This window comes from Chiloscyllium plagiosum, chromosome 13 (assembly GCF_004010195.1).
Source record: "Chiloscyllium plagiosum isolate BGI_BamShark_2017 chromosome 13, ASM401019v2, whole genome shotgun sequence".
Lineage (NCBI taxonomy): Eukaryota > Metazoa > Chordata > Chondrichthyes > Orectolobiformes > Hemiscylliidae > Chiloscyllium > Chiloscyllium plagiosum.
This window is the reverse complement of record NC_057722.1, coordinates 20,407,980-20,432,358: the sequence shown is the minus strand read 5'-3', so window position 1 is coordinate 20,432,358 and position 24,379 is coordinate 20,407,980. Positions and strand designations below refer to the sequence as shown.

General features: G+C 40.4%; 2 protein-coding genes across 4 annotated transcripts in view; both read left to right on the top strand.

Moving 5' to 3' along the window:
* LOC122555819 (ubiquitin carboxyl-terminal hydrolase 47-like) overlaps positions 1-964 on the top strand; it is a 39,771-nt gene extending 38,807 nt beyond the window's left edge. For both annotated transcript variants that reach the window (XM_043701993.1, XM_043701992.1), the window contains exon 12: positions 158-964. In XM_043701993.1, the coding sequence (XP_043557928.1) occupies positions 158-253 (96 nt within the window). In that variant the 3' untranslated portion in view covers positions 254-964. The remainder of the gene's footprint in view (positions 1-157) is intronic.
* A 12,839-nt stretch (positions 965-13,803) lies between these two features.
* On the top strand, positions 13,804-23,818 carry LOC122555818 (uncharacterized protein DDB_G0292642-like). 2 transcript variants are annotated; one of them, XM_043701990.1, is made up of 4 exons: positions 13,804-14,092; positions 16,738-16,835; positions 16,925-17,098; positions 22,705-23,818. In XM_043701990.1, exons 1-4 carry the CDS (start codon positions 14,026-14,028, stop codon positions 23,215-23,217), a joined length of 852 nt encoding a protein of 283 aa, XP_043557925.1. In that variant the 5' UTR covers positions 13,804-14,025; the 3' UTR covers positions 23,218-23,818. The 2 variants fall into 2 exon arrangements, with proteins under 2 accessions (XP_043557925.1, XP_043557926.1); XM_043701991.1 differs by lacking the exon at positions 13,804-14,092 and adding an exon at positions 15,000-16,548.
* The last annotated feature ends 561 nt before the right edge of the window (positions 23,819-24,379 follow it).

Below are 24,379 nucleotides of genomic sequence, written 5' to 3'. Positions count from 1 at the left end.
AAAAACAGCTCAAGGTTTTGGAATGAAGTTTCCACGTAACACAAAAGCTGACCTTGCCGTGGACTGCGAATCATAGATCATATGAAAGTTTTGCCTGTAAAATGAATTAGGTGAAACATTTACTTAGCAATGATCTTTATTTCCTTTATTCCCTTAGAAGCAAGATAACAATTCTCAGAACTGTCCACGTATTTTGGGAGCAGATGCTGGTTACCGTCAACAGCACATAAACCAGTACTCTTTGGAGAGCTAAATAAATACATCTGGCAATTTTATCTAAAATGTTGGAAGCAGTCAAGGTCCACAGAAGAAAAACTTCACATTTCACCAATCATTGTCTGGAATGCCTCAGTGATTGTATGTTGAGACTTTGAGTTGTAATATTGTGTGTGCCTTATGTATGGCCACTGATGGAATTGAGTTTACATACAGGTAGTTGTACCCACTTGTTATCATGTAACATATTTGCTATATTCAACCCACTTTAACTGCATAAATAATGTTCATTAACTGTTCTTAATAGAAAACAGAAGTATTTCTGTGGGACATTAATAGTAAGACACAGTTTAAGGCTACTTTCGAAGTAACATATTGATTTACATGAAAAGTTTTTATTTTAAAAGGAACAAGTAACAGGTTAAGTTTTTTGATTTATTATTTTCATTATTCCATAATTGAGTAGTACTTATATATATTTGTCACATTGTGATTCAGGTTACTCTACTTTTCCTGATATACCTGTATATTTTAAAACAGAACATTTTACACCAGCAACAAGAACCAGCAAATACAACCATTTTACACCAGCAACCAGCTGTTACACCAGCAACAAGAAACAACCATGAAATAAATTTGTAACAGTGTCAGTTATGTGAAAATTACAATAGACCTTCAGATTGGTGTGTTTTGTTTTTAGTTTGCCTTTTTATAAAAGCTGAAATTAAAATAAAAGTGTGAAGACGAGTGTTATTGAGAGCTGTAGTAGAAATGGTACTCTCTGCAAAAGCTTAAACTTGCATACATTTAATAGGGTCTCTAATTCAATTTACATTGCTATGCTGGAATCCTCAAAGAGGTAATGACAGATTTATTTTTAGAGATTATGACTTACAGCTCAGAAACTTGATCCAAATGCTGGGATGCACCTGATGGGACCCCATTACTAATTTCAGCTGAGTATCGAGGGTTAAGCAGAAGTGTCCCCACCTCAAAGCCACATTTCAGGTGCCCACTGAAAAGGGAAGTATTCACAGACCTGGTAAATTAAGTCATAAACTAAGATGACTCTTTTTAAACTAATTAAAATCTACTAATAAGTTTAAAGTTCACATCTGGCTTTCTCCCTGCTATTTATAATTTGCACTTATAACATATCCTTCCAGGACTTTTTACAGTGAAAGTTATGGACATCAAGCTGAAAGTTAGTGTGGGAGATGATGACCTAGTGGTAATATCACTGAGCGGTGAGCCAGAGGCTATGGGACATGAGTTCAAATCATAGCATACTAGCTGGTGGAATCTCAATTCAGTTTATAAATGGGAAATTATAAAATAGTCTCATGTTATATGACACAACCCTGTCTGCTAGATCTAAAAGGGTCCAATGTTGGACTGTCGTAGATTCAGGATAGATGCATTCGGCCAAGCTCTGCAGTCTAACATGGGAAATCCATTTGGTGTAGGTGCAACCGTTTATTTGGGGGGGGGGGGGGAGGAGGCAATTCTGAATCATTTGCAGGGATTGTGGAGGGTATGGGATAGTTTTACCCTCCAATGCTAAAGGATTCCTTACAATGAAGCCTGCAATTTGTTCATGTATTTCCTCTGAAATCTTTCCCTGCCAGAGGAACTCTCTGGCTATAGTCATGCCTGGTACAAAGGAAGGTGGCAGAGGTTGTTGAGGTTCAGTCATCTCAGCAGAGGGCATTATTGCAGGAGTTCCTCAGAGTAGTGTCCTAGGCTGAACGATTTTCAGATGCTTTTAAATGCCATCCTTCGATGATGAGGAAGGCTGTTCAATGATGACTTCGTTATATTCAGCACCATTTGTGAATATGCAGATACTGAAGCAATTTGTGTCCATTTCAGGAAGAATTGGGCAATCTCCAGGTATTTGCCAATGAGCTGTATGTAACACCCTTGCCACAGATGTGCCAGGCAATGATCATCATCGACAAGAGAGAATCAAACAATTGCCTCTTGATATTAAATGGTTTTACAATCTCTGAATCCTCCACTGTTCAATAACCTGTGGTTACCACTGATGAGAAACTGAACTGGACCAACCATATAAGCGAAGCCAATGGTCTAGTAGTATTATCAGTGTGCTGTTAATTCAGAGATCCAAGTAATGTTCTGGAGTCTCAGGTTTGAACCCCATCAGGGCAGGTGATGGAGTTTCAATTTAATTTTTAAAATATCTAAAATTAAGAGTTAATGATGACTATGAATCTGTTGTCAATTGTCAGAAAAACCCATCTGGTTCGCTAATGTCTTTTAGAGAAGGAAACTACTGTCCTAACCTGGTCTAGTCTACATGTCACTCCAGAGTCAAAATTAGAGTGGGGCTGGAAAAGCATAGCAGATCAGGCAGCATCCGAAGATCAAGAAAATCGATATTTCAGACAAAAGCCCTTCCTCAGGAGTGAACCTCATGCTGTGCTTTTCCAGCACCACTCTAATCTTGACTCTGACCTCCAGCATCTGCAGTCATCACTTTCGCATACATGTGACTCCAGACACACAGCAATGTGATTGATTCATGATGCTCTCTGGGCAATTAGAGATGGGCAATAAATGCTGGCCTAGCCAGCGATGTCCTAATCTGATTAATTAACAACAAAAAAAACTGTGGGGTATCAGGGTAGGTCAGAGATTGGCATTATGTGGGGGGTAAACCTTCTCTTGAATCTTCAAGGCAGTCAAAATGTTTCATTTTTTGTGGATGGGAGTGCTATTCTCAACAAAGTACAGTCTACTTTATTATTTATTGTGATCTGCTAATGTGGACTATGATAAAGTAAAGTCTACCTAAAAATAGGTGTTAGAACAGATAAAGGATGATAGGTGGAAATAGGCCTTATGTTAGCATAAGCAGTCTGATGGGTCGTGGGTGATTGATGGTTGGGCACAGAGTGATGTGGAAGGAATGAGTGGCCAGAGGGAATGTGTGAGTCCAGTGTGTGAGGAGTGAGAGCTGGGATGGGGTGTTTTTGGTGTCATATTTTAAAAATGAACTTCAAAACATTGCCAGAGGTAGGTATGTGCCCAATCTACAGCCCTCAGCCTCCACTCTTATTCTGCGATTGCCTCCTCCATTCTCCATGGAATCCCACCACTCCAGAATGAAAATCCAGCATTCCAGGCTATGTTTAGCTGGTTGGGTTTGTGGAGCCAGGAAAAGGCCCATTTCCCTGCATCTAACGTAGGGGCAGAAGCCTCAGCCATAATTTTTTTTTCTTTTGGTGATCCATTCTCTTCAGCCACATAGTATAGCAATGCTTCCAACAATGGAACTAAGCTGAAATGTTGAGGTTACAAGGGAACAATAGTCAATTTGAAGTTCCATGCGCATTCAGACAGATATAATCTCATTACAACATTTGCCCTGTTTTTCCAACACCCCCCCCCATCACTGCTTTTACAGATCTCTCACCTGCCCCCATTTTCAAATGTGTTGCCCTCCATAAGTGGCCCCCAAATCACCACCACCTTACAGTTCTCATTGAGGAGTTACAACATTTTTCAAATACGTGAAATAAGGTTGCTATAGTTAAAAGGATGGGAAATGCTGCACTAGAAGCATCAGATAGATCTGTTGATCACACATAAAGCATTTGAACTTAGGTTATCCAACATATTTACTCTAAGGATTTCCATCTTTGGGCCAATATCAAATTTTCATATTTCTAATGCAATCAAGATTCAAGATTGATTCAAGCAGGCAGCTCATCACCAATTTCTCAAGGGCAACTAGGGACAGACAATAAACTCTGTCCCAACCAATCTTACATGAGTGAATCTGTATATTCAGTTTCTTAAATGAGATGACCATTTCAACATGTCATTGAAGAAAAAATGCCAACGTTGTTGCTGTCCCTCACCTGGAGGTTCCAGAAAAACTGGTTGATATTCTGATTAAAAACAAGGTTTACTTCTTGGTTGTGGGGGATAAGAATTACTGACAATGGAAATAGCAGACACTTCGGGTCCAAGAATAGCTACCAGTCAAAATGACTGTTTTAGTGTGAAATATGGACTAAACACAATTAACATATGAAACATTATGATGTCAGCGAGAGTTTTGGAACTATCTACCCAATTGGTGCAAAAAAGAATTAACTGGGATATACCTTTGTGTAATTTTGTATCTATTTAAACAGGTGTTATTTGAAAGGGAGATATGTGTGTGTATATAATATACACACATATATTTATATATAATATATGCATATATGATAGTTATTGTTCTTCTTATTTCTTATTCCTCCATATAAATGTGTGATTACTTTGTAAACTGTACAAGAGGTCTCCAAACCAGGTTTTGTAAAATTCTATCTACAATCTGTTTTATATATAATTTAGGAGCAAACTGCTGATGTTATGCTCTGAACAAATATTTCGTGCAGAAACCACAAAGTGAACACGGAACCACAGATCCACTGATAGTAGTTGTGACGCCTTGTGTTGTAGGGACACACCCAGCTGAGACCTGGTCAAAATTTGAAGGCTTTTTGGAAATCCCCTGATTTGTGAGGAAATATTTATCGCCTTCAAGATAATGCATTATGGCAGGACATTCTCATAAAAGATAAAAGTAATTCCTTTCATCACCTTCTGGGATACAGGGTGTTGGATAGCAAGTATGTTTTTAAAAACATGCTGAAATCTTCAAGGGTTCATAAGCCTGAACCCCTGACACACTTCACCTCCCAACTGGCAACCTGGTATTCTTGGTCACACTGGACATGACATTGTCCCAATTCACTGTGAAAGGATTGTTGGCCGTAACGTTTATAAGAAATAAATGCATCATTTTTGGTACAAATGAAGAAAAAGCAAGGATTTTTAATAATGAAAATGACAACATTCCCTCTCACCACTCTATAAAACTGATATCCAATTCTGGTAATAGCAATGGGACCGTGAATAGCACAAATGGACAGAAAAACTGGCAATGGTTCAACGGTGTTCCATAGTAAATACTGTTGAGATCCTTGCAACATTCTTTATTAAGGGGAAGTAGACAGAGAAAAACCACCAATAGTGCAGCCTGCTTGATTTCCTTCCATTGTCAGACTTGGAAGATATAACTATTGAACAGACACGTGATACTACCCAATTCTGACTTTTGCACGCTGGTCAGTCGCATGAGGATGAGTCAGAATCTTTAAATACTGTGGACATTTATAAGTTATAATTCCAAAACATAGGTTTTAACAGGTTGAAGCAGCTGAAAGTGGCTTTGGATGGACAAAGTGGAATTTTGGGGACAAAAATTATGGAATGTCACAACTAAACACGCAAAGGGAATTTCAAACAATAACCCTCCAAAGGTGAAAGACGCAAGTTATAGAGTCATAGAGATGTACAGCAGAGAAACCGACCCTTCGGCCCAAATTCGTCCATGCTGACCTGATATCTTAACCTGATCTAATCCCACCTGCCAGCATCTGGCTCATATCCCTCTAAACCCTTCCTTTTCAAATACCCATCCAGATGCCTTTTCAATGTTGCAATTGTGCCAGCGCCCACCATTTCCTCTGGCTACTCATTCCATACACGCACCCCCTCTCTGTGAAAAGGTTGTTCCCTTAGGTCCCTTTTATATCTTTCCTATCTCACCCTAAACCTGTACCCCCTAGTTCTGGACTCACCCACCTCAGGAAAAAGGCTTTGTCTGTGTCCTATCTATACCCTCCATGATTTTATAAACCTCTATATGGTCTCCCTTCAGACTCCGACACTCCAGGGGAAACAGCCCCAGCCTATTCAACCTCTCCCTATAGCTCAAATCCTCCAACCCTGGCAACATCCTTGTCAATCTTTTCTGAACCCTTTCCAGTTCCACAACATCCTTCCGATAGGAAGGAGACCAGAATTGCAAGCAATATTACAAGTGGCCTAACCAATGTCCTGTACAGCTGCAACATGACCTCCCAACTCCTATACTCAATAATCTGACCAACAAAGGAAAGCATACAAAACGCATTCTTCACTATCCTATCTAACTGCAACTCTACTTTCAAGGAACTATGAACCTGCACTCCAAGGTCTCTTTGTTCAGCAACACTCCCTTGGACCTTACCATTAAGTGTATAAGTCTTGCTAAGATTTGCTTTTCCAAAATGCAACACCTCATACTTATCTAAATTAAACTCCAACTGCCACTCCTCAGCCCATTGGTCCATCTGTTCAAGGTCCCATTGTACTCTGAGGTAACCGTCTTCACTGTTCACTACACCTCCAAATTTGGTGTCATCTGGAAACTTACAAACTATACCTCTTATGCTCACAAACAAATTATTTATGTTAATGATGAAAAGTAGTGGACCCAGCACCGATCCTTGTGGCACACCACTGGTCACAGGCCTCCAGTCTGAAAAATAACCCTCCACCATCACCCTCTGTCTTCTACCTCTGAGCCAGTTCTGTATCCAAATGGCTAGTTCTCCCTGTATTCCATGAGATCTAACCTAGCTAACCAGTCTCCCACAGGGAACCTTGTCGAATGTCTTACTAAAGTCCATATATTTCACGTCCACAGCTCTGCCCTCACAATCCTCTTTGTTACTCCTTCAAAAGACTCAATCAAGTTTGTGAGACATAATTTCCCACACACAATGCCATGCTGACTATCCCTAATCATTCCTTGCCTTTCCAAATACACGTAAATCCTGTCCCTCATGATTCCCTCCAACAATTTGCCAATCACCGACAGCAGGCTCACCGGTCTATAGTTCGCTGATTTTTCCTTACCACCTTTCTTAAATAGTGGCACCACGTTAGCCAACTTCCAGTCCTTCGGCACCTCACCTGTGACTATCGCTGACACAAACATCTCAGCAAGGGACCCAGCAATCACTTCCGTAGCTTCCCACAGAGTTCGAGAGTACACTGTGACACAGTGGTTAGCACTGCTACCTCACAGCGCCAGAGACACGGGTTCAATTCCCGCCTCAGGCGACTGACTGTGTGGAGTTTGCACGTTCTCCCTGTGTCTGCGTGGGTTTCCTCCAGGTGCTCCGGTTTCCTCCCACAGCCCAAAGATGTGCAGGTCAGGTGAAGCAGCTATGCTAAATTGCCCGTAGTGTTAGGTAAGGGGTAAATGTAGGGGTATGGGTGGGTTGCGCTTCGGCGGGTCGGTGTGGACTTGTTGGGCCGAAGGTCCTGTTTCCACACTGTAATGTAATCTAATCTAAACCTAATCAGGTCCTGGGGATTTATCCACTTTTATGTGTTTAAAGACATCCAGCACCTCCTCTACTGTAATATGGACATTTTTCAAGATGTCACCATTTATTTCCCCACATTCTATAACTTCCATGTACTTCTCCACAATAAACACTGATGCAAAATACTTACGTAGTACCTTGGTCAAGATTAGAGTAGTGCTGGAAAAGCACAGCAGGTCAGGCAGCATCTGAGGAGCAGGAAAATCGATGTTTCGGGTGAGAGCCTCTGGGGTGGAGAAATAAGTGGGAGGGGGTTGGAGTATCTTCCCCATCTCCTGTGGTTCCACACATAGGCTGCCTTGCTGATTGTTGAAGGGTCCTGTTCTCTCCCTAGTTACCCTTCTGTCTTTAATGTATTTACAGAATATCTTTGTAACCTCCTTAACCCTATTTGCCAAAGCTACCTCATGTCCCCTTTTTGCTCTCCTGATTTCCATCCTAAGTGTACTCCTACTGCCTATATACTCTGTCAAGGATTTTCTCGATCTCTCCTGTGTATACTTGACATATGCTTCCTTCTTGTCAAAGCAGATTAGACTGTCGGCTTCTGTAAGAACCAAGATCGTGAGGAGCTGACTACTCCCTACTCAACAGCTATCCATTCATTGTAGGATGTGTCCTCAACTGCAGACACATTTTGGGTTTTGTCCCTTTTGAATGAATAAGGATCGAGATTTTTTTAAAAAAGTCAGTTTAAACTCGGAATATGCTAGTGGTCCTGAATATATTTCTCCCAATATATTACTTCCAACCCCATGTCAGCTTACCTTGTGTATTAAGTTTATGTGTGCACCTTATCAAATGTCTTCTGGAAGTCCAAATATACTCCATCTACCAGTGTCCCATTATCCACATTGTTTATCACAGCTTCAATGAAATCTAGCAAATTATTCAAAACAATTTACGTTTCATAAAAGCATTCTGAACGTGAAAGACTATGCTTTCACTTTGCAAATGTCACATCAATACATCCTTAATAATGGATTCTAACAATTTCCCAAAGACAAACTTTAAAGTAACTAATCAAATAGATTCCTACTTTCTGCCTCCCTCCCTTTTTGAACAAGGGTATTCCATTCGCATTGTGTTGGGTCTCAAATTAAAACATTGATAGGAATGTTCTAGTTGTTTTGTTAGAATCATAACTATGCAAATCTATGAAGAAATCAAGAGAGATGGGCACAGAGTTGGGCAGTTAAGGGTACAGGTGGGCACAAGTATTCTTTCCTGTCCGGGAGCAGCAGGAGACAGAGCGGAGGTGATGTGGAGACCAGGAGGGTGCCAGGAAGGTAAGGGCTTAGTATAACTTTGGGCAGCAGCTAAACCCGAGATAGTACATGTGTATTATCTCCCTCCTGTCCATCCCCTTCCTCTAACCAGAAGAAAAAGACTCTGTAAGGTAAGGGTTTTCTTTTTTCTCTTTCTTTTCTTTCATATATTTAAGTGCATTGTTTGGTTTTAGTTAGTTGATATAAAGCTAAGGCTTACAAGGGCAGGGGACCTCAGACCCATGGTATGTACCTCTTGCTTGATGTTGGAGCTCAGGGATGTGGCTGACATTCCTGACTCTTACACTTGCAAGAAGTGTATCCAGCTGCAGCTCTTGTTTGACACATGACGGCTCTGGACCTGTGGATGGACTCACTGTGGAGCATCCACGATGTGGAGGAGGTTGTAGATAGCACGTTTAGTGATACGGTCATGCCGCAAGTTAGAATTGCTGAGGGGAACAGTGAATGGGTGACCAAAAGGCAGAAAAAGAGTAGGAAGGCAGTGCAGGTGTCCCCTGCGGTCATCTCTCTCCAAAACAGCTAAACCGTTTTCGATACTGTTGAGGGAGATGGCTCACCAATGGAGGGGAGCAGTTGCCAAGATCATGGCACCGTGGCAGGCACTGTTGTGCAGAAGGGTGGGAAAAAGACTTGTAGGGCCATAGTCATAAGGGATTCTATTGTAAGGGGAGTAGATAGGTAGTTCTGTGGCCGAAAATGAGACTCCCAGATGGTATGTTGCCTCCCAGGTACTCCAGTCAGGGATGTCACTGATCGGCTGCAGAGCATTCTAAAAGGGGAGGGTGAACAGCCAGTTGTCTTGGTGCATATAGGCACCAACGATATAAGTAAAAAAAAATGAGATGAAGTCCTGACAGCAGAATTCAGGGAGCTAGGAGAGAAATTAAAAAGGAGGATCTCATAGGTAGTGATCTCAGGATTACGACCAGTACCAGCGTAGAAATGAAAGAATAGGCAGGATGAACACGTGGCTTGAGGGATGGTGTAGGAGGGAGGGATTCAGATTTGTTGGACATAGGGACCAGTTCTCGGGAAGATGGTACTATTAAAAATTGGATGGTCTACATCTGAACCAATTGGAACTAATGTCCTTGGGGGAGTTTTTGCTACTGATGTTTGGGAGAGTTTAAACTAATGTGGCAGGGGGCTGGGAAGCAGAAGAGAAGACAAGTAGACAGCCAGGTGAAAACTGGAGACTGTAAGAATCATAAAGTTAGCACTAATAAGGGGAAAAGTAGGCAGACAGCAGATGAACACAAAAGAACTGGCGGCCTGAAGTACATATACTTTAATGCAAGGAGTATAGTGGGTAAGGCAGATGAACTCAGGGATTGGATTCGTGCCAGGGAGTATGACGTTGTTGCAATCACAGAGACTTGGTTGAAGAAAGGGCATGATTGGCAACTAAATGTTCCAGGATATAGATGCTTCAGACAGGACAGGGAGGGAAGTAAAGGGGTGGGGAGGGGGAAGGAGTTGCATTGCTAGTCAGGGATGATATCCCGGCTGTGCTAAAGCAGAAGACCATGAAGGGCTTGAGCTGTGAGGCGTTATGGGTGGAGCTGAGAAATAAGAAGGGTGCAGTTACATTGTTGGGGCTATATTACAGGCCTCCAAACAGTGAGTATGAGGTAGAACAAATAGGTAAACAGATTATGGAAAGATGTAGAGGCAACAGGGTGGTGGTGATGGGAGATTTTAATTTTCCCAACACTGACTGGGTTACATTTAGTGTCAGAGGTCTAGATTGGGCAGAATTTGTAAGAAACATCCAGGAGAGTTTTCTAGAGCAGTATGTCAATAGTCCGACAAGGGAAGGAGCCATATTGTACCTGGTGTTTGGAATGAGCTAGGCTAGGTGGTAGAAGTTGCGGTGGGGATTTCTTTGGGAACAGTGACCACAATTCTGTAAGTTTTAGAATACTCGTAGACAAAAATGAGAGTGGTCCTAAGGGAAGAGTACTAAATGGGGCCAAGGCCAATTATATCAAAATTAGGTAGGAGCTGGGAAATGTGGATTGGATACAGCTATTTGAAGGGAAGTTCAAATGTGGGAGGCTTTCAAAATAGGTTGAAGATAGTGCATGATAGGCATATCCCATTGAAAGCAAGGGATAGGAAAGGCAAGATTTGTGAACCGTGGATCTCAGAAGAAATCGTATGATGAGCCAAGAGGAAAAGGGAAGCGTACATAAGGTCCAGGCAGCTAAAGAACAGAACGGGCCCTGGAGGAATATCGGGAGAGTAGAATCAGTCTTAAACGAGGAATCAAGCAGGCTAAAAGGGGGTCATGAAATAGCTTTAGAGAGCAGAATTAAGGAGAATCCAAAGCATTTTATTCTTGTATAAGAAGCAAGTGGGTAACTAGAGAAAGGATTGGTCCACTAAAGGATAAGGAAGAAAGGCTGTGTATCAAATCTGAGAGAATGGGTGAGATTCTGAATGTTTACTTTGCATCAGTGTTCACTGAGGAGAGGGACATGATGAATATTGAGATTAGAGATAGAAGTTTGATTACTCTGGATTATGTTGACATAAGTAGGGAAGATGTGTTGGGTAGACTAGAAGTTATTAACGTGGGCAAATCCCTAGGACTGGATGGGATCTATCCCAGGTTGCTGAGGGAGGTGAGAGAGGAGATAGCTGGGGCCCTGAGAGATATCTTTGTACTATCCTTAAACACAGGTGAGGCACTGGAGAACTGGAGGGTTGCTCATGTTGTCCTCCTATACAAGAAGGGTAGTAGAGATATTTTGGGTAACTACAGACCAGTGAGCCTGACGTCAGTGGTGGGAAAGTTGCTGGAGAAGTCACTGAGGGATAAAATCTATTTCTATTTGGAAAAGAATGGGCTTATATGCAACATGGTTTTGTGTGGGGGAGATCGTGCCTTACCAACTTAATAGATTTCTTTGAGGACATGACCAAGTTGATAGATGAAGGAAGAGCTGTAGATGTCATATACATGGACTATAGTAAGGCATTTGATAAGGTTCCCCCTGGTAACCTAATGGAGAAAGTGAAGTCTCATGGTGTGCAGGGTATCCTAGCTAGGCAGATAAAGAACTGGTTGAGCAACAGGAGACAGACAGTAGTAGTCGAAGGGAATTTCTCAAAACACCAGTAGTGTTCCACAGGGAACAGTGCTGGGGACTCTGTTATTTATGATATACATAAATGATCTGGAAGAGGGCACTGTTGGTATGATCAGCAAGTTTGCAGATGACACAAAGATTGGTGGAGTAGCAGAAAGCATAGGGGACTGTCAAAGAATACAGGAGAATATAGATAGACTGGAGAGTTGGGCGGAGAAGTGGCAGAAGGAGTTCAATCCAGGCAAATGTGAGGTGATGCATGTTGGGAAGTCTAATTCTAGAGTGAATTATACAGTAAACAAAAGAGCCTTGGGAAAATTTGATGAGCAGAGAGATCTGAGAGTTCAGGTCCATTGTACCCTGAAGGTGGCTGCACAGGTGGATAGAGTGGTCAAGAGGGCATATGGTATGCTTGCCTTCATTGGACGGGGTATTGAGTATAAGAGCTGGTAGGTCATGTTAAAATTGTACAAGACATTGGTTCGGCCGCATTTAGAATACTGTGTACAGTTCTGGTCACCAAATTACCAAAAGGATGTGGATGCTTTGGAGAGGGTGCAGGAAGATATACGAGGATGTTTTTGGTATGGAAGGTGCTAGCTATGAAGAGAGGTTGAGTAGGTTAGGATTGTTTTCATTAGAAAAAAGGAGATTGAGGGAGGACCTGATTGAGGTCTACAAAATCATGAAGAGTATAGACAGGATAGATAGAGATAAGCTTTTTCCCAGGGTGAAGGACTCAATAACGAGAAGTCACACTTTCAAGGTGAGAGGTGAAAAGTTTAAGGGGGATACATGCGGCAAGTACTTTACACAAAGGGTGGTAGGTGTCTAGAATGCGTTGCCAGCAGAGGTGGTAGAGGCACGCACAGTAGAATCATTTATGTGAGAAACAAAACTCACTCACTTCGATAATTTCAGTCCAAGACAAGATCTGAATCAGTTGTGTCATTTATTTTACTCTTGCAAGAGGGTGTGGTGTCCACTGATCACAAGGCAGGGCCCCACACACACACACTGAATTCAACTAGTACACAACATTTATGCAATTTGGTTCCTATTCTCTCCTCCCATTGCTCCTCCTCTGTTTATATCTCCCACTTCTCTAAGACCGGCGCCCATTACTCTTGTTCATCTCTTGCCTTAATCGGCCTTGTCTGTGACAAAATGCTTATTCTGGCCTCACAAGGCCGTTTGACCACATCCAGCTGTGGGCCATTGTTAGGTATATCCTCCCTCACTTGTTATGACCTTATGACCTCATGACTTCTTGATTGTGGTTTGTTCTTGTTTTTGCAGAAGCGGGAAACAGATGTGTATAACTACTGTTTGTACTGGCGTATCTAGCTTAACTCCCTCCCCTCACAGCACCTTATCTATTTGCCTGTAACATCTATCATTCTTTGCAGGCACATTTCAGCTAATACAAAAACAATTATGTATCTCCTTCACATAGTTTCCATTCTTGTTGACTCAGCTCTTGGCTGAAACAATTATACACTGGTGAGTTCATTTACCTTGCATAAGTAAATATCATTGCAGAAGTAACACTACTTTACCTATATCCCACAATTTAAGATGAGTCTGGACAGATGCATGAGTAGATGGGGAGCAGAGGGATACAGATGCTTAGGAATTGGGCGACAGGTTTAGACAGTGGATTTGGATCGGCTCAGTCTTGGAGGGCCATTGGGCCTGTTCTTGGGTTGTAAATTTTCTTTGTTCTTTGTTCTTCACTTTCTCCAGAGAACTGGACTCATTGAGAAAGCCACCGGGACCCCTGTTGAGAAACAGCAGAATTTTCAGTGGCAAAAAAAGATGTACTCTGAAGGATATTTAAGACAGAACGACAGCATTGTTTAGGAATTATACAGTAAAGCATTAAGGGAATTTTTGCTACAGCCAACAGTTCCGGGAAATCACTTGAGACCAGAAGAAATTGAAATATCACAAAACAACAGTTGCGCCTGACTGATCACTCATTGGCTCTTTAAATAAGAACAAACCAATGAATAGCTGACAAAACAGAGTTTGAAGCATTGTTACTTTCGGTTTGTCAGGTGCGCTTAATTTTATTGAATTTGTTCATTTACTTTTGAACATTTCTTTACAGAGCTCCGTCCTGTTGACCTGAACTGTCCGCTTCGGCCACATCATTTGAGACTGAAGCCGTGAAATCCGATTATGGAGAAGCGTTATGATCCCAGAGACAGCACTTTGAAATTTGTGAACAGGAAGGACGAGATCACAGGTAAAATACTCATGGACAATTAGTAGCGTTACAACTTGAAAAAAATAAAGACGGAAGATTTTATTTGGAGCAATTACAGCATCAGGAGTCATGTAGCCTCTTCAACAAAATGGAACATTTAACCTAAAACAAAATCACGCGGCGCTTAAAACTAAGGCAGTAAGCCAGCCACGGACTCAGAAATTGGGTTAGACGGTGAAAGCTTTGTCAAAAAAATTTTACGGTGTTACTTAAATTGGGAAAAAAAACTTTATAGAGGGGCGCAAGTGTAGGGGAGTATATAGGTTCCAGCCTGGTCATTTGGAGTAATAAAAACCTAGACTGTTCAGGAGATCGCAATATTTCAGAGTAACACTGGAGGAGAGTAAATAAAAGCCGAAACAACTGCGGACGCTGTAAATCAGAAACCAAAACTGAAATGGCTGGAAAGATTCAGCAGTTCCGGCAGCATCCGTGAAGAGAAATCAGAATTAACGGTTCGGGTCCGGTCACCCTTCCTCAGACCCGCTGAGTTTTCCAGCCATTTCAGTTTTTGTTTGTATTTAATACTGGAGGGAGTTAGCGAAGCCACATAGGCGCTTTGTAAATAAGGATTAAGAATTTTAAAATCAAATTGAAGCGCTGTGTTTCTCCAGTCAAGGTTTGGATTTCAAATGTGAATAGTTTTTCAAATTAAAAGCAAAATATTGTGGAGGTTGGAAGTCTGAAATAGAAGCCGGAAGTCCTGGGGAAATTCTGCTGAAGAAGTCAGAGTTGAAACGTTACCCTCTTGTTTCTCAACGGTTGTCGTGAAGCTGCTAAATTTCTCCAGTTTCTGTGTTTTCTCCTGTAATCGTTATCCATCTGCTAAATTCATGCAATAGTTTCCTTCTCAATAGCAAAATGACACATTTGCAAGTGACAAAAACATTATGAGTTAGAATGATATTTTAGGTGATGATATTTTCACCTAAAATATTTGGCAGCTTTTGGTAAGATGTAAGATGGAGTGTGTTCATCATGATAACACCTGGAAGACTCAAGTTACATTATGTATTTGTAAGCAATAGGAAAAAGGAATTGTGAGATTTACTGTAGTTGAAAATAATACTCCTTTAATTACCATAATTTATGATGCTAAGGGACAGTATGGTGGCTCAGTGGTTAGCACTGCTGCCTCACAGTGCCAGGGACCCAAGTTCAATTCAACGGAGTTTACACATACTCCCCATGTCTTTGTGAGGTCTCCTCCCATAGCCCAAAGGTGTGCAGGTTAGGTGGATTGGCCCTGGGATAGGATGGGGTTGGGTCTGCGTGGGATATGCTTTGGTGTGGGCTGGATGGACTGCTTCCATGTCACAGGGGTTCCAAGACTATTTTCTGCTCCATTCAGATCAAGTTTGCAGCATTCCAGGATTTAGTTTGTTACAGTTATGTTTTAAGTAGACATTTAAACAAATTCTGAGTACTATTAACTTTGGCCCTCATTTTGGAGTGTGAAATGGCAGGAAATCTAAAATAAAAACAGGAAATGCTGGAAAAACTCTGCTGAAGAAGAATCATATCAGAGTTGAAACATTAATGCTTCTTTCTTGCTGTTGTCATCATTCTTCCAGGAAAACCAACATTAATTTATAGAATCTGTAGAAACATAGAATTCATGAAGCAATCCAGAAGCTGCTGTCCATGATTGTGTGCTTCTCTGAAGTTGTGTGATTGAAGCACCTACACTCTACTAAAACTAGACTATCAATATTCAAAATCACTTGAATTGGCAAGAACTTTTACATTGTTAGTCTTACTATGTAACATGCCTTGAAAAAGATCACTCCTTGTTAAAAGAGAGGTAATGAGTTTTTAAACTACAGTCAGTTCCGCCATAATGTGTTAGTTCCCTTTTCATTCAATTCTGTGTTGTGGGAAAATTGCATAACTCAGTTTAAATGAATGGGTCCAGTATCACATTATAACCAATACGCCCTTTAAAACTCCATGTCAATTTGTCAATCGTGTTATAATGAAACACACGTTATAGGAGAATGACCTCGTATGCAGTAAACTAATCATTACTTCTAAACCCTTTTATTAACTTTGAGACAAAATTTGTATTTATAAAATGTCAAATTTCCCATGATGATAAGGAAATCCACATTTACATTTTTTTTCCAGGAAGTCTGCTTACTTTAATTTTTAGCTTCTATTGTAATCCAAATATGATCATTTCTCAGATTATCCAAAGATATGAATTAAAAGTGCACAATAATATGTACTTTTCATTTTCTGCTCTTAATGAATATTTTAACATGACGGCCTGCTTACCCGTTGGCTTACATCACTGCTGCTGCATTCCTAGGAATTACCTTGACCTGACTCCTGATTAAAACTGCTCTCTGCAAAGGGGGAATTCAAGTGACTGAGATTGCGAGGTCTTTGTGGGAAGCTGAGTCAGAACATTTGGTGCTGGAAAAGGACTACAGGTCAGGCAGCATCTGAGGAGCAGGAATTGAATTGAATTGAATTTAATTGAATGTATTGTGACATGTATGAGGCACAGCGAATAGCTTTGTCTTGTGAGCAATACAGAAGAGTTGATGTTCGCCTGTGTTTGACAACTTTCAACTTTAGACTTCATTGGGCAGAATTCTAATCGAAGTTTTCCATTTTAGGAGATGACACTCCAGATATTCTGCGAGTAGAAATGTCCTGTGGACATGCTGTAGACCCTAATTCACTTACTGCCTGGTGCCGGAGCCTTATAGACCAGGTCAGCACTTCAGGCATTTTATTTGGACATATTTCTGTTTTATTTCACTTCTTGCTTGATTTATTGAACATTTTCAATCCCTCCTGCAGGGTCATTTCATATTTCACTGTCCTGCTGCAAAGGAATGCACTGAAGAGAAATGTAACAAGCAATGGCCTTACGTGGAGGTTCGCAGACATGCACTGCTGACCAATGAAGAACAGCAGTATTTCGAAAATAAAATTGCCACAATTGCTGCTGCACAGTATTGTGAATACAAATGGGTAATTAACATTCATACTTAATATGGGAATTGAGAATATTCTGAAGGAGGTTTTTTTTTTCTTGAAGGCTTTTCTCGAATTTCTTCACCATGTCATTTTTGGTGAATCCTTTTTTATTTTCACTAACTCCTTTATTAGGAGATGCATTCATGTGTCAACATTGCCTTCTGTATTTATGTTGGTCTATGGGCAAACTGGACTTACAGAAGCAGATTTAGAAGAATTAATCATCATCACTTCTCCATTAACTCTTAAGGCACAACACACAAGCATAAATTTCCTTGACACTCACAGGATGTAAATTGCCACAAGACAACAGATGTAAGTGAACAAACTTTTTTTCAAAGTAACCCATCCACACTCTTACACACAAAAAAGCCACCCCTAAACACACCTTCTATGGACTTAATGATGTCCCAGCTAATGGGATTGCATCATTTTGGCACAAAGCAGAAAAACTTACACTAGATAGTTACAATCATTTTTACTCAATCTCCATCACAGATTTAAATTAAACAATTTTTATCTTACATTGATTTTGATCAGCATTAATTACCTTTTGCAAAACAGCATTTTAATCTTCTGCCACCCTATGTGGAGAAGTTTTTCTTTGTTGCTCATATGAAAGATTAAAATCTAATTTTTAGAATATCCTCTGTTGTCCTAAACTCCCTTCAACTAATTGGTCATTTACTTCATTACATTTCCTTTAATGTCACTGCAATATGACTGTACTTCCAAAGTACTCCCTTGATTGTGAAGCATTTTGGGAGCTCTTGAGGTTATTGATTGTACTAGAAAAATGCAAACTGTTCATTGCTGTTTAAGATCTTAATAAATGCAAAATAGTTATGTTTGTCTCAAACACAGTCACTACACCAATGATTCAAAGTGTATGAAATGCATTAGGAACAAACTCAAATTTTTCTTGGGAAATAAAACTGTTCAGTATAGAGTTATCCAATTAGAACAGTATTCATTGTAATAGCAGCCCAAGATATTGTCCTCGATTTACTAGCCTCTGAATTTATGCAGCCTTAAGCTAGAGACTCCAAATTCATAGAACATAGAACATTATAGCGCAGTACAGGCCCTTCAGCCCGCTATGTTGCGCCGACCTGTGAAACCAATCCTGAAGAAGGGCTTGTGCCTGAAACGTCAATTCTCCTGCTCCTTGGATGCTGCCTGACCTGCTGCGCTTTTCCAGCAACACATTTTTCAGCTCTGATCTCCAGTATCTGCAATCCTCACTTTCTCCAAACCAATCTGAAGCCCATCTAACCTACACTATTGCATTATGATCCAAATGTTTACCTAATGACCATTTAAATGCCCATGAAGGTGGCAAGTAAGCTACTTTTGCAGGCAGGACCTTCCACAACCTAGTTGTGACATCTGTCTTATATCTATCACCCCTCAATTTAAAGTTATGTCCCCTAGTGCTAGCCATCACCATCTGAGGAGAAAGACTCTCAGTATCCACCCTATCTCATCATCTTGTATGTGTCTATAAGTCACCTCTTAACCTTCTTCTTTGTAATGAAAACAGCCTCAAGTCCCTCAGTCTTTTTTCATAAGACCTTCCCTCCATACCAGGCAACATCCTGGTAAATCTCTTCTGTACCCTGCTAAATCTTCTCTGTACCCTTTCCAATGCTTCCACGTCCTTCCTATAATGCAGTGACCAGAACTGTATGCAATACTCAAAAGTGTGGCCGCACCAGAGTTTTGTACAGCTGCAACATGACCTCATGGCTTCTAAACTCAATCTCTCTACCAATAAAAGCTAACACATCGAATGCCTTCTTAACAACCCTGTCAACCTGGTGGCAATTCATTACTTAAATGACAAAGTTTTCCTGGCTCCCAGTTACCCGTGATAGATATAGGTCAGATGTCAGAGATAGGTTCTTTACTCAGAGTAGGAAGGGTATGAAATGCCCCACCTGCAACTGTAGTGGACTCGCCAACATTAAGAGCATTTAAATGGTCATTGGATAAGGATATGGACAAAAAGGAAATAGTGTAGGTTAGTTGGGTTTCAGGTTGGTTCCTCAGGTCGGCACAACATCGAGGGTTGAAGCGCCTGCATGTGCTACTTGTATATTCCTCTGGTGAAAAGGTTAAAAACTATTCAGTCCCTTTTGCAATCTCCTTCTCTCATTTTTACCTTCTCACTTACCATCCAGTGTTACACACACTGATTAACCCCTCTCAGGATAAACATGGACTTACCTCCTCTCCTGACCTGAGACTGGATTCACCCTGGGCTTTAAAGCCTCCCTCATTGCCATCACTAACTTCCCTACAGCTTACTGTTCCACATGGGAGAGAAACAGGGTGTGACAATTTGAGCAGCTTCTCCCATGTTGTCAGTCCCCATTCAAGGGGTGAGGGGTTATAGGTGACAACCCTTTTCTGATTGGTAGCTCTCATGATTTTGTTTTCCAGCTAGTTTGAGTTGTTTGAAAACAAAATTGCCTGCTGCCTCTGAGTATTTTGAATATAGTTCAGAAATCAGAATGGACTCCTAAAATAGAAGTGTAAGGCAATCAGATCTAAAATAAAACAAAGAACTGTGGATGTTGAAGAATGTAAACATAAACAGATTGCTGGAGAAACTCAGCAGTGTGGCAGTTTGCCTTGTGGAGAAAAAGGTCAGGGTTAATGTTGAGTTCAGAACTGTTCTGTAGAAGGGTAACTGAATTCAAAATGCTTCCTCTCCACAGATGCTACCACACTTGCCGAGTTTCTCCAGCAATTTCTGTTTTTGTTTGCGGCAATCAGGATAGCAGCATTGTCTGCGAATAACAATGGTTAATTTTTTTAAAGGCAAAGGACTTTTAAAGGACTCACCTCTATGCCCTTAAACGTCCACATCAATGAAATTTATGCTTAGTTCTTCGAACATTGCACTGATCTTTATGCTAGCCTCACCTCATAATCTGTTAAAATATGAGTGACAGAACACCCAAATTCCACTATTTAAAGAAAATAAAATCAAATAATTTTTTATCTCTAAAAGTGAACATTAAACAACAATGATTCACAATTTCTAAGCTCACCCCCCCACCTTTTCTCTTAACTGCTTACTATCTGCCTCCAACTCTACAAACAATATGCTGTTCCAATAAGATGCTTATTAAAAGTACATCACCTTAATTTCAAAACCACACAGTTGCTGTCTTCTTCTGTCTCTTCACTCTTCCAGCTGATGATCTTCCTGGATCATCTTTCTTTTTACTGTGAGAATGTTTCACATGAAAAGGTAACTCCAATAGGGAGTGTTTTCTAATTTGTTTGAGAGCAGATGTCAGATGGGCAATTAGCTCTCTGGCTGTACAGCTGTTGCTGTCCAACCAATTTTGAAAATGTCCGCATTTTATACCCTCCCAACATCGGATTGTCTCATTGGTTCGATGCTGGCAAAGCAATAAAGTTAAACTTGATTGGGGCATAACTTATACTGATTGGTTACATTTGAATTGTTGTCAAAACAGTAACCAAAATTCAGGTATCTATTTCACAGCCAAATATTACATATATCCAATTTTCCAGTACACTCTGGGACTGCCATCTTGTCGTATACACAGGTGCTTGTAATCTCTCAGTTCAGAACAGTATTCACTCTCTCTTAAAGGTACAGTACACACCTTCAACTTCATAACACCAAGGTCATGCTGAGCTGCCTTATTGAACCAGTGCAGTCAACATAGTGTATGTAGACCTACATTAGCATATTGAAAGGAATTCCAGGATTTGATACAGTGACAGTGAAGGAACAGTGATATATTTCCAAACCAGGGTGGTGAGTGGCTTGGAGGGGTACTTGCAGATGGTGGTGTTCCCATGTATCTGCTGCCCTTTTCATTTTAGATAGAATTGGTTGTGGGTTTGAAAGATGCTGCATAAGGATCTTTGGTAAATGTCTGCAGTGCATCTTGTAGATGGTACATACTGCTACAACTGAGCATTGGTGGTGGAGGCGGTGGACACTTGTGGATATGATGCCAATCAAGTGGGCTGCTTTGTCCTGGATGGTATCAAGCTTGTTGGAATTATTTCCATCCAAGCTCGTGGGGAGTATTCCATCACATTCTTGATTTGTGCTTTGCAGATGGTGCACAGGCTTTGGAGAGTCAGGAGGTGAGTTACTCACTGCAGTATTCCAAGCCTCTAACCTGCTCTTGTTAGCTACTGTGCTGATGTGGTGAGTTCCATTGAGTGTCAGTCAATGGTAACTCCAAGAATGTTGATCATGGAGATTCAGTGATGGTTACCCCATGGAATGCCAAAAGATAGTAGATAAACTGTCTTTTATTGAAGATGGTCATTGCCTGGCATTTTTGTGGCATGAATGTTACCTGTCACTTGCAGCCCAAGCCTGGATACTGTTCAGATCTTGTTGCATTTGAACATGGACTGCTTGAATATTTGAAGAACAGTGAAGAATATGAACAGTGGTGAACATTGTGCAATCATTGGTGAACGTTCACACTTCTAACTTTTTGATGTAGGGAAGGCTGTTGATATTTGGTGTATCTAAATGTCAGACTAACAGGTTTCTGAACATTCTCTATTTTTTATATAAAAGACTGTACAATAGAAATGCAATATTGGCTTTGCAAGTATGAAAATATAACTGATTATACACATGCACACACATGCACACACACACATACAAATACAATAGTTTAATCTTTATTAACTAAATCTGTTAATATATCTTTTCTCTTTAAGCTGTAATCTTATACTTTCTCCATGTAGCCTAAAAAGAAAAGATATATTAACTAGATTTTAGTTAATAAAGACAAAACTATTGATTTTTTTAATGTAAAAGACTGTTCAATAGAAATTCAATATTGGTTTTAAAAGTATGAAAATATAACTGATTACACACACATATGGGTAAATGTATTTCACTCTGCAGAGATTCACTTTGGGAAAGAAACATGTTGTCTAATAGTTTCAATTCTACATGGAAAAAGAAAGAGAAGCTAGAGAATGATTATGCTGTGTCCCATGGAGTGGTGAAACCGAGAAAGACAGAGAAAGAAAAACTCCTCCCATCTCAACCATAACAATATGAGTGCGAGGATGTTTATGATATCAAAGAATAATGACACTAGCACGTGCTTAAGTGTTCCTTTCATTATCAGCCTTCTTCTAGTATCCTGAAAGTAAAAGTTATGTATTTTCAATGCTTTCTGTTGCAAAATTCATTTAGTTTGGCACAGTGGCTCAGTAGGGGTGGCATGGTGGCTCAATGGTTAGCACTGTTGCCTCAAGTGGCAGGGACGTGGGTTCGATTCCAGCCTCAGATGTGGAGTTTGCACATTCTCCCTGTGCTTGCGTGGGTTTCCTCCGGGTTCTCTGGTTTCCTCCCACAGTCCAAAGCTGTGCAGGTTAGGTTAATTTACAATGCGAAATGGCCCATAGTGTTCAGGGATGTGTAGGTTAGATGCATTAGTCAGGCGTAAATGTAGGGGAATGGGTTTGGGTGGGTTGCTCTTCAGAGGGACAATGTGGACTTGTTGGGCCGAAGGGCCTGTTTCCACACTACAGGTATTCTAATTCTAATTATTTTTTGTATTTTGTTTTTAAAGTGCCCTGGATGTGGAAGTTGTGTTGAACGAAAAGACCTAACAAACCTGTGTGTTTTTTGTATCATCTGTGAGAAAGAGAAGGGAAAATCTTATCAATTCTGCTGGCAATGTATGAAAGAGTGGAAGGGAAGTGCACCACGCTCTGATCGATGTGACAATGAAGGGTGCACCAACATCCAACTGAAAACCCTGCAAAACTGTGGTACCAAGACTTTACCCTACAGCAAAATTAAGCAATGTCCCAAAATTCGTGCCTGTCCTACATGTGGGGTTCTCATAGAGCATAAAGATATGTGCAAATTTGTCATGTGTACTAGATGTCATGTGGAATTTTGTTTTGCTTGCCTGCAGACTAAAAACATTTGCAGCAAATCATCTTGTTATCATCAGGTTTGTGCTGTGGCTCCAAGACAAAGAAGGGTTCCTGTGTGGAGTCGTGTTTCAGATTCACAACCATCAAACTCATCAGATTCTACAAATACTGATGAATCTTCCTGGTGTACAATTAGTTAAGTAAATACGCAGACTCTTAAGATTGCATGAAATATGAAAATGATAATAAGTAAATCAATGTCACAGTACCTGGATTTTACTTCTGCTGATCAATGTAATTATATTGTGCAAATTATTGTGTTGGGGTAGCATTAGGGTATCGAAGAGTAAAACAAACATCAAACCCAGGCTTTTATTTTCCTGTTCTTCATTTACAAATATTGTAAATAGATGTGGTTATAGCTTTATGATTGTTTTGACACCATAACATATGCAATTGAGATGTGTTTTTCAAAGATTGCACTGTTCTTATATGAATGCTTAATGTGTTTGTGTTACATTAGTCCAAGTGATTTCTTCATGTTTACTTAAAACAAACAATTCATTTTCCATGCAATAAGATTAGAAAACAACTGAAGATCAATTGCTGTAGAACTATGCCTGAAGATGTTGTTAATGTACTTACCTATAAAAGGTTTCACAATGTATATCAGAGGCTATCAATGTACTAAAAGATGTTTAAAAATTGCTGTTTTTTGGACTACTTTTCATTATATTGCTCTGACTTTTCTTCAATATCTTCGTGAAATTTAGTTTCTTGAAATAAAATGTATAAGAGGAAGACATTTGGTCCAAGTCTATTAAGTGTTTTCTATCCGCAGTTCTTAAACTGCAATGGAGAGCTTCCTTCCTCCTGGGCAGAAATTGTGCATGTCGCAAGGAGTTAGCTTGGTCTAGTTGGCAACAGAGTCTTGGGATCAATGTAGACAGACAATAAGTAATGGACAGAGATCCCAAAATGCTGTTTGACCACACCTCAGAATACACTTTTGGTAGCAAGTGCTGAGTGAGCCCAGAATTGTTATATGCTAACTTTGTGCAGGCATAACCTGACAAGAGTAACCCTGATTGAGAGTAAAACTGGGCCATGCCAGGAAGGGGAGTGGAAGTTTCAAAATTTACACTGGGCAGAATTTTCCAAAAATGTGGCTAGGTATGAATTTTGGAAAGTTTCATTAACATGTATAAGCTTTCTGACTCAACTTTATGTTGCTCACGCCTCTATTGTTATGCCCCACTGGGGTAGCACTCTGGAAATCGAGCCCCACTTTGACCAGAGTCATCACAAAAGTGAAAGATTTTATAAAAGTAAGCAAAATTCCTCAATTTGCCCTTTCAGACC

Bases quoted from the DNA above. Each gene is read 5' to 3' on its own strand.
- LOC122555818 (XM_043701990.1), top strand. From the start codon at position 14,026: ATGGAGAAGCGTTATGATCCCAGAGACAGCACTTTGAAATTTGTGAAC. The intron at 14,093-16,737 runs GTAAAATACTCA...TTTCCATTTTAG, and splicing joins CAGGAAGGACGAGATCACAG to GAGATGACACTCCAGATATT. The intron at 17,099-22,704 runs GTAATTAACATT...TTGTTTTTAAAG, and splicing joins AGTATTGTGAATACAAATGG to TGCCCTGGATGTGGAAGTTG.